The 10032-nt window shown below is 39.0% G+C and overlaps 1 protein-coding gene across 1 annotated transcript in view; it reads left to right on the top strand.

Annotated features, from left to right (window-relative positions):
- Positions 1-661: 661 nt before the first annotated feature.
- Positions 662-10032, top strand: part of LOC104459096 (protein HIRA) — a 33486-nt gene continuing 24115 nt past the window's right edge. Inside the window, exons 1-9 of the mRNA XM_010082432.1 lie at positions 662-751; positions 2528-2625; positions 4284-4483; positions 5244-5354; positions 6146-6236; positions 6757-6851; positions 7721-7816; positions 8656-8816; positions 9721-9888. Of these exons, the coding sequence (XP_010080734.1) occupies positions 662-751; positions 2528-2625; positions 4284-4483; positions 5244-5354; positions 6146-6236; positions 6757-6851; positions 7721-7816; positions 8656-8816; positions 9721-9888 (1110 nt within the window). The remainder of the gene's footprint in view (positions 752-2527; positions 2626-4283; positions 4484-5243; positions 5355-6145; positions 6237-6756; positions 6852-7720; positions 7817-8655; positions 8817-9720; positions 9889-10032) is intronic.

The raw sequence follows: 10032 nt of genomic DNA, 5'->3' as shown, positions 1-10032 counted from the left end.
TGCTTTGCTGTTGTTGGTTTGTGAGCAGGAGTCCCCATAGCAGGACTAGCTCTTCCACGCACCAGATCCAGCTGCTCTCGTTCTTGCCTTTCCCTCTCACCACTCAGTTTTGGGATTTGTACTTTACTGAACGGACTAGTGTGAGTTGCATGATGCTTACAGGCGTACATTCTCCTTGAGATAATAGCCGTTAGAAGTTGGTGTCATAGCAGGGAAATCCAGTACACCTGGGAATGGTGTGCTGCTCAGCCAAGATGCTGTGCATTTGCAGTAAAAGCGCTTTAATGCATTTTGACTCTACAGTTTTTTTGTCCTGGAGTTCTTAATGTCACTTTATCTGAGTACTTACTGGAAGTATTTCTTCTTCAGATGCATTTTCCGTAAGCTTTTCACACTCTTAATGTGGATTTATTAGATTTTGCATGAAATTCTCATTATTGTTGTGCTGTCTTCCATGTTTTTTTGACTTAGAACAGGAAATAATTTTCAGAAGTCCAATCCAATGGAGGTGTCGGGAGCAGATCACAGTGAGGTACAGGTGGTGTGCTTTGCTTCTCCTTCCCAGGTTTCTGTTCAGTACCTCCGTAAAGGCGCATCATGCATCCAGCTGTTGTGTATATGTATTTGGCACACAAGGTTTTGAGAGCCCTGGTGCTTAAAGATGGCTAATGCAGGCAGGCGCCGAGCTCCGCAGGAAAGGAGGTCCCTTGCCATTCCAAGAAACCCGTGCAAACCCCGAGGTGCTGTTCATGTATAACAACTTGTAGAAATTGGAGCCTGCTTTTGTTTAAATGTAGGCACAGAGCTCATTATCTCTCCAAGCTGTAATGGTGGAATGTAAATATTTGAATTGATTTGTGAGTCATGTTGGATGTTGTGTATCAGATGGGCTGGCAGGAAAATGAACAGAAACTCATTGTGGGAGAAATTCATGTGAAATTGTCTTTATATTTCGTTGATTACTGCCTAAAGTTAAATACCAAACAAAAAAGATGCAATATTTAAAATTGCCTTCTTTTTTTTTTGTCAGCTGGTGTATATTTTTAGAGATGGGACCTTCTTCTTGGGTTTGAATTATCTTACTTGGAACTTTTTGTTCCAGGCTTGTTTCATTGTCAGTATTTCTTTAAGTAAATAATGTCTGCTTGGGTTCTCTAAACAAACAGTCCAACAGGACATCTGCTCTATTGTAAGGTGTTAGTGAACCTGGTTTTTCTTCTGTATGCAATGTGGTGTGGGGACCTTCAATAATTTAAACTTATTTTTTTTAGAAATTAGTAGAAGAGGGCAAAATGTCTTAAAACACACTATGTTAGATTTTAATGTTATTGCTTAAGTATCACTTGCATTTTGGTTTGATGCATGATTACTGTTGGGAAATTCAGCACTTCTCCAGTTAGGAGCATGGGGAAGCATTCAGTCACTTTGAAACAGGGACCTTGTGCCTTTTGGCTCATTTTGACGGGATCCAACAACGTAATCGGATAAAGACATGGACCCAGGGAAGGAAGTGGTTGCTCTTGAATAATGGCTCCTACATTTTATTTTTTTTTTGAGAAAATGAAGGAAATGAGGAAAAGCACAGTATCTGTGAACAGCTGATAAGCCACAAGTAGTATGGAGCAAGTCTTACAGCTTTAACCTGTGCCACTTATCCACCAGTGTAAATGGTATTCCCTTGATAACAGGGGCCTGCAGGAAAAAGCACCCTGGTAACAACTTTGTCTTGCTAAATTTCTGTCTTGTGATCACTTAGTCACCTCGTTCACTCCTTTTTTTTTTTTTTAATCATTTGACATGTCTAAATTGATAAACCAGGACTTACATTTGTTTCCAGTTTTACCTGGGCAAACAATTTAATGATTATTGAGTGCGTTCTGTGTTTTAAGGGATAGGGAAGATTTGCCACTGAGAGCTTCATTTATTCCATTTATTCCCTCCTATACCCTGGGGAGGTATCTGGTGCTGGTTTCTGAACACAAAGTGCTGGGCTAGGTGAATATTTTCCTTGGTGTGAGGTGGCTAATTTTGAGCTTTTATGGTGAATTTGTAGCTAAGTTACCTCTGGCTCCATAAATAAAATAATTTGTTAAATTTCATCAACCCCATTTGTGGTCTGTGCAAAAACTTTGCCCAGAAGGAGGGAGGGAGCTGATGTTACTGCTCCTGTAGAGTTGTGCTCTTAAGATAAGGCAGAAGTCGGAGATACTGTGATAGTTTTAACGCCTAATAAAGGAAAATAAAATTACATCACGTCAGTAATTTTTGCAAAGCAACGAGTGCAGTGACTTATTTCACCGTTTTCGACATGTGTAGCGTATCCGTTTTGCCTGAATGATGAGCAGCCAATGTGTCTGTCAGACACACGTGTCCCTGTGTGCTTTGGTCATGGCTACTTTTTAATGCAGAATTGTGGGAAGGAAAAGGAACGAGTCTTCCTGTGTCAGACGGCTGCAACCATTAAATCAATTTTAAGTACAGCATTGTTAAACTACAAACCGCTTAAGCTCTGACGCCTTGTTTTTAGGAGCCGTGCTGGCTCTGGAAGTCAGAATTCCTCCTGGTTACTGATGCCTCTGTGTTAGAGGTTACTGTTCCTTATGATGTGCTGGGGAACTGCTTCCCGTTGGTGTGAACGATACATAGGCAAAACGAGGCAGGTTAGTACAATTAAAAAGTCTTTGATAACCAGCTTCCTGGAAGGAGCACTCTCCAATTCGTGCCTGGTGGCAGAGCATAGCAAGTCTTCCTGCCCAAGCCTGTTGATGCAGATTGTAAAGGTAACCTCTTCCACCTCTGAGGTCTGCAGAACAACCTGTTCTTTGTAAATGTCAGTGGCTTAAACTATTTCAAATGGTGCACTGGATTAATTTAAAGGAACTTCCATGTCTTGGGAAGGACAAAATAAATGTTTGCTGCTTGCCTGTGCTTCTCGACATACATGCTCTGTATGTTGCATTCAAGTTAATAGAATAAAAGATAGACTCAGGCACAACAGTCTGAAGAAAAACCACAGCTAAGTCTCAGCTTATGTGTTTCATGCGGTCTAAGGGACTTGGAAAGAATGTAAGTTGAGTGCTGTCTTGCTGTACTTAAGGTCTTTGCTTGGCTGCCTGTAAAAATTTTAAGGGGAATCACATGTCAGAGTTGCAATATAAATCCAAATAAAATAAATCTTTAAAAAAGTCAGCATAAAGAAAATAAAAGTTGGCATGGAGCAAAACACATGTCCCTCAAAAAGTAAGAAATACTGGATATTTGAATGCCGGTTTTCTTAGCAGTTTAGTGTCAAGGAATTCAGATGCTACAGTTGCAACATAAAACCTATAGCTGGATAAATTCTCCAGTTTTTATCATTTTATCATTTACATCTTAACATACCATGAAGATGCAGAGCAAGAATTGACGTACGTGGGAAATTTATCAAGTAATTTTGGTACATGGGTACTTGTTCTTTTGGCTGTTACCATAAACTGCTTTATTTTATACTGGTGTGTGTGTGAGCTTGCTTGCAGAAGCATTCCAGTTTGAAAGGGTTCGGAGTGCTGCCAAAAATTGTTTGAATGTGGAAGTCACATGTGTTCCTTCAAGTAATCCTTAGTGGCAGCTCTTTGAGCATCATTGAAGGGCATTAAGTTTGCTTCCCCCCTCTTCCTTCTCCTCCTGCAAATGTTAAACGAGCTGTGAACATACAGGAGAGTGTGTGTGATCCAGTGGTTGGAGAACAGGCTGAGAGTGAGGTTGTCTAGTTTCCAAACCTGTTCCCCAACTGTGCTAGTTATTTATTATAGAGTTTACGTTTTCATAAAACTATTAGTTTTCTTCTGAAAGTTGTAGTATATGGAGAACTGAAGGGTGTAAGAGTAATATTAACATTGGTTAGTCTTCCTCTGTCTTTATGGAAGCCATAAAAATAAAAGCTAGTCTTTGGGTAGAAGAGTTTCATAACAGCAGAATGTAAGTTTGAGACGGGTAATTGTGTGACCAACAGATGCAGTCTGAGACTGGGGAGGATTTAAAAAACACAAAACCAGAAACCAAAACAAAATTTGCTTCAGGTCATCAGCTAATGAACTGTAGAAACCTGGAGGAAGTTCCTTACTCAAATAGTTTTTTGCCTCGTTGGCACTTGCTTTGTGGTAGTCTTTTGCTTTGAGGCATTTGGCGTATCCTGCTCCATTGAGTGTCCCTGGTTATCAGTGGTTTGTTATGGCACGGTAACTGCCGTATTCACTTCTAGTAGGCTGTCATTTCTGTCATCAAGGTGCTTTCAACTCCTGTAGGCAGCTGTTCTTACAACTGTGGGTTTTGGGAGAAGAAGGTTATTCGCCAAACAGAGGAGTTACGGTTCTTCTGGCATTGCTGCATTCTCTTGAGTATAAACCAGTTCACTGTGCTGCTGCTTGTTCTCTAATTCCAGGAAAGCCAATATTTTCAGTGGACATTCATCCAGATGGGACCAAGTTTGCAACAGGAGGACAAGGTCTGTCTGCATACTGATAGAAAGGAGAATTTTGGGCTGTAATAATAATAATAATAATCTTGTGCCTTCACAACACTGTAATCGGTTTGACCCTTTTAAAGATGCATCACTTGCATAATTATCTGTTTCTTAGAGATGTAAGTCATTAAAATGTATTGAAAAGTGCTGTTGTTACTGCAGAAGGCAGGGTTACGTTTTCTGATGCACTCATCCTCTTGGACATCATTAGAGATAGTAACTGCAATAATTGAGTTGTGGCTGTACTGCCCAATTTTTTTTTTTTTATTTGAAGAGGAACTGAATGTGAAGTTGAGCTTTTTGACCTGCTAAATAGTAGAGCTATTGGTACAAAAAAATCCAATTATATAAATGGAATAGCTCAAGAAATATGTGCAAAAATATTATTTGTATTACAGTAAATAATAATTTTATGTTGGCTGCAATAATTGCAATGTAGGATTTGAATGTATCTTTTATCTTTTAAAATACAATTTTATTATAGATAGTTCATCCTTATAATTGGTATCATTATGTACTGTATGATTTTTGAATAAGGCTGTATAACTTTAATAGCTTCAAGAAAAATAAACCTCTTCTGACTCAGTGTAGTTCTATCAGAAGGCTATCTGTATTCAAAAGTTTCCACGGTTCCCCCTGCAGTAGTGCCTAAATTTTAATATCTGTTCTGGAACGGAGATTAAGTTGAAAAGCTTTTTTGCATGTCTATTTCAAGGGGAGGGGGCTTTTTGTTCTCCCACAGGTCAGGATTCTGGGAAAGTTGTGATCTGGAATATGGCTCCTGTCTTGAAAGAGGAAGATGAAAAGAATGAAAATATTCCCAAGATGCTTTGTCAGATGGACAATCACTTAGGTAACAAAGTTTTTTGTTTGTTTGTTTTGGATTTTTTTTACTTGCTGTTAGTAATTTGACAAAGCTTAAGCATTACATGTTTGTAATTACAAAAATCATACCCTGTCTGGTGGTGAGGAGTCAATAAAATAGAGCAGAGTGGTCTTATACTTTGGCAATATTCTTTTTTAGATATTCAGAAGAAAATGTTGTTAAAATGTGTGAAAATGTACAGAGAAATATACCTTTGGCAGTCATCTCCTCCCTATGAACTTTTTCCAGCTGTGGCCACAAAGTAATTGGTAATGCACATTCTGAGAAACTGGGGAGCTCTGAAGGAAAGGGCAAGAGAATAAATAAGTATAAAGGAAACGTCATATGAAGTATATTGGTTATAGTTCAAAATTATTCTGGATTTATTGCACATTACATTTGAAAGTATAGTTACTGAACAAGCTGACCACATTTTTTTCTTTGAGGGAAATCTTGCCGCCTTTGCCCTCTTAATCCCCCTTCATTTACCACAGGCAGTTTCCTTTGTTAGATGAATATTAATCTCTCTTCTTTTGAGCTACTTTTGTTGAAGCTTCTTTTAAATAAGGATTTTTTTTTTTATAAGAAGTTCCTCAACTGTTACTGAAAGATAAGGACCAATGCATTTATCTAGAGCAGAGAGAGTAACTGCTTTGAATGGAAAAAGCACACTTAAATCCTAAATGTCTCCTGTCAAGTGCTTTTTATAAAGACTGTCCCCAGTCCAGAACCACGAATTCTGATATTTTATCTTACAAACTTTCTTTTCTACATTTCAGCTTGTGTGAACTGTGTGCGATGGTCAAACAATGGAGTTTACTTGGCTTCAGGGGGAGATGACAAGTTGATTATGGTGTGGAAACGAGCTGCGTAAGCATGTTTCTTCCCTCTCTATTTTATATCTAATTTCAAGTAGGTTACTCTGTCACGCCTCTTAGTGTTTCTTCCCTGTGCTGGCCTTTTATAAGCTCACCCTTTCCCCTGGTGCGTAGGGAGCTGAAACTTGTGACACTACACCACTGGTGTTGGAGATTCGCTCTCTCTGTCTCTCGGGCTGGAGTGTGCATTTATCTGGGCACTCTCTCTCCTCTCAAGGAGCTGAGGCATTTTCCTCTGTCCTTGAAGAATGCTTCCTGATGAGATTTGAAGAGTTATCTTAAATGTTATCACTTTTTGCTGTCTGTAGAAATTGCACATTTTATTGAAGCTACTTTTCTAATAATTGGAATTATTTTCTCTAAAAAATATGGGATTTTTTTGCTTCAGTTTTCATTGCAAGAATAACTGACTATAAAATAGAAGTGTATTGTGCAGCTGGTTTTCTTTAGAAAGAAGCAGTTTGAAGAACTTGAGGTGGTTCTGTTGATAACTCTGTTTCTGTTTTAATTAGGTACATTGGACCTAGCACTGTGTTTGGTTCTAGTAGCAAACTTACTAATGTTGAGCAGTGGAGGTGTGTGTCGATTCTCAGAAGCCATTCAGGAGGTAGGTTAAAAGGTGTTGAATTCACATAATTTGCATGTATTTGGAAAAAAAAAATTGTCTTCAGTGTCACATTTTCTTGCTCAAAACGTATATATTTGATGGCAAGTGAGTAATTACTCCTAAGAGCAACAATGAAAGTCTAAATGAAAATGTCATTTTTAATCAAATGCTGATTTTCATACGAGTAACTTCTGGCAGCGTAGTAGAAAACTTCCGTCAGCTGTGTAGTAGAAAAATTAGCAACTAAGAAACTTGCCTTTTGCTATTTGCTAGCTTAAAAATGAATCTGGATAAAGGAAGGTAAACTGTATTTTTATTTAAATAAATGTTCACACTTGCAGTGAATAATCTCCTGGTTGGCAAAAGATAAAGGTTTTGTAAACCAAAGAATATTAATGTTTATTTAGAAAAAATAACTAAAGAGCAATGCCAAAGATGAATAAACCAGATAATTTCAAATGCATTTTGCAACTGCTGACATGAGCTATGATTAAAATCAAGATTGAAATCACTTTGATCACTCCACGTATGTTGGAATAAAGGGAGTGCATTGCAATAGCTGCTGTTGCTTTTTCATTCAAAACAAGACAAAGTACTTTATACGAGCATTGGTACTTGCTATAATCACTAAACATTGCATTCTCTGCCTTAGTTTTTTTTTTTTCCTTTGTCCCCTATTGAGCATTATAAGTCGGAGAGCCTCACTCCCAATGAGTATTGCTGTGCTCTTTCTTACCTTCTGCTCTAGTGAGATGATAATAATTTCTTGGTGATAGAGAAAATGTTGCCACACAAGCTCTTTCTAAAAGGATTTTTTTGAATTCTCTGATTACCATCAATGTCTTATATAGAAACTTTTTTTTAATCAGATGTCATGGATGTGGCATGGTCTCCGCATGATGCCTGGCTGGCATCCTGTAGTGTGGATAACACTGTTGTCATCTGGAATGCTGTCAAATTTCCAGGTGAGCATTCTTAAAATTCAGATGCGCAAGTATGTAATGCGTTGTGACAAACTCCATTGTGATGCTCCATGGGTGTATTTCGCTGACTGTGAGAATCTCTATGTGGGAATGGGTTTGTCTGTCTTTTGAGATGCCACGCTGGCAATCTGGTGAGTCAGTCCTCCTTCCAAATTTGGATGGCAATGGCAGTGGATTCCACTCTGCTGTAGACAACAGCTGCTTCAAGTTGTGCTGCTGATTTTACGTGAAGGTCATAATTACATGTATTTCCTTTTTCACCTTCTCTGGAAAATCCCAAATAAATGGACCTTCAGCTTGATATTACATCTATATATGATTATATTTTTTCCCTGTTGCCTTTGTACCTACAGGACTTGCCATTCATTTGCCTTCAAGGGGGCATTATCTTATTTACCCCATTCTAAATGCTGCTGCTTAATGAGCAGTGTGGCTTTACACGATGAAGGGGAGGAAGGAAGGACCAGGGGAGCCTCACAGTAGCAGCAGCTCTCAAGTCTTGCCATTTGATGGCCATTCTCCTTCTTCCATTGCTGCAGTGCTAGCAATTCACCCAGTCCCTCTGTTTCTCAGGGGCCACGCTGCCAGGGCACTGGACAGCTGTAGCTGACCTGCGAGGGTCTGTGGCAGTTGGGGCTCATGTGCCTTTATTTGGCTGCTTCTCACCACGTAACGTGATGCAGGGTTAAACTCCCATTGTGTAGTGCCCAGTCACTGCCATTTATTTATGCTGTCTCAAAAAGATCTTGTAAATCTCCTCAGCAATCTGTCCTAAAGGAGGTATCAGTAACTACTTTCCATTCTCAATTTTGTGTGCACAGAAATTCTTGCCACTTTGAAGGGGCATTCTGGCTTGGTGAAAGGGCTGACCTGGGATCCTGTTGGAAAATATATTGCCTCTCAGGCTGATGATCGAAGTTTGAAGGTGTGGCGGACCATGGACTGGCAGTTAGAAACCAGCATCACAAAACCCTTTGATGAGGTACTTCAAATGTGTGACCATTCAAAGTGAATTCCTATGGAATGAATTAAAATTGTAAGAATAACTCTGTTTCTGCACAAACATTAGTTAATTTAACATTGAACAATCAAACGAAACTATCAGATGGCAGATTTAAAAGCAGAGGTTGGGGTGGGGAGAGCAGCTTTCTCACACAACAGGTGATTAAATTGGGACTCCTGTTGCCATTGGATGCTGTGGTTGCCAAAGGTTTACATGGACTCTGCAAACAATTAAGTAACTTCCTGGAAATGTTGAGCTTATTCCAAGGAAGTATTGGCACACTAATTACATTGTTCTTACGTTCTTCCCCATGCATCTTCTATTGGCCACTATCAGAAACGAGATAAGTACTTTGGAGGGATCTTTGGTCTGGCATCATAGGGCTGTTATGTGGGGACTTTGATCAAGAGATTAAATTTCCGGGGACAGAACCTGGTGCTTAGTGAGTGGAGCGTTTTGCAGTGATCTTATGGTATCCTGATTAGTGCAGTTACTCTTTGTAATAGACTCTAAACTCTAGATTCATGTGTGAGCTGATGTTGCAAGCTGAAGTCTCATTATTAGCAGTTGGTATGCTGCAGCCCTGTCACTAACTAGGACTGTAACAAATACTGAGTGTACTGTATCCAAAAAGACATACCTTTTGTTTCCTTTAAAGTTCTCCCCCTTTTGGTAGGGCTTCGTCAGTTACACCAGATCACCCACATAAACATGGCTGAAGTGCTGAAAATTGTATGTAATGTTATTCTTTTATATTTACAAAAGACTGACTTTGTAATCGTATTCCCTAAATCTAAAATTTAAATAATTTGTATTTTAAATCCTTTACCATACACTTTTAAAGCTCTAGTATGTTTGGGGTTTTTTTTAATCTTTTTGTCAGTGTGGAGGGACAACTCATGTGTTGCGTCTTAGCTGGTCACCTGATGGTCACTATCTTGTTTCTGCTCATGCCATGAATAATTCTGGACCTACTGCTCAGATCATTGAGAGAGATGGATGGAAAACCAACATGGATTTTGTAGGGCATCGGAAGGCAGTTACAGTAGTGGTAAGTGAGTGACAGTAATTTATCTCTGAAGTAAAACTTCTAATATGTGCTTTGTGATAATTTCATGCATAAACGGGACAAGAGATGGAGATAGGTGGTCACAATTAGTAAAGCGAATGCATGGTGGTGATTAAAAAATGTAAA

Source organism: Pterocles gutturalis, unplaced genomic scaffold (genome assembly GCF_000699245.1).
Source record: "Pterocles gutturalis isolate BGI_N339 unplaced genomic scaffold, ASM69924v1 scaffold30514, whole genome shotgun sequence".
Lineage (NCBI taxonomy): Eukaryota > Metazoa > Chordata > Aves > Pterocliformes > Pteroclidae > Pterocles > Pterocles gutturalis.
The sequence above is the reverse complement of the archived record's forward strand: the minus strand, read 5'-3'. Positions and strand labels throughout refer to the sequence as shown.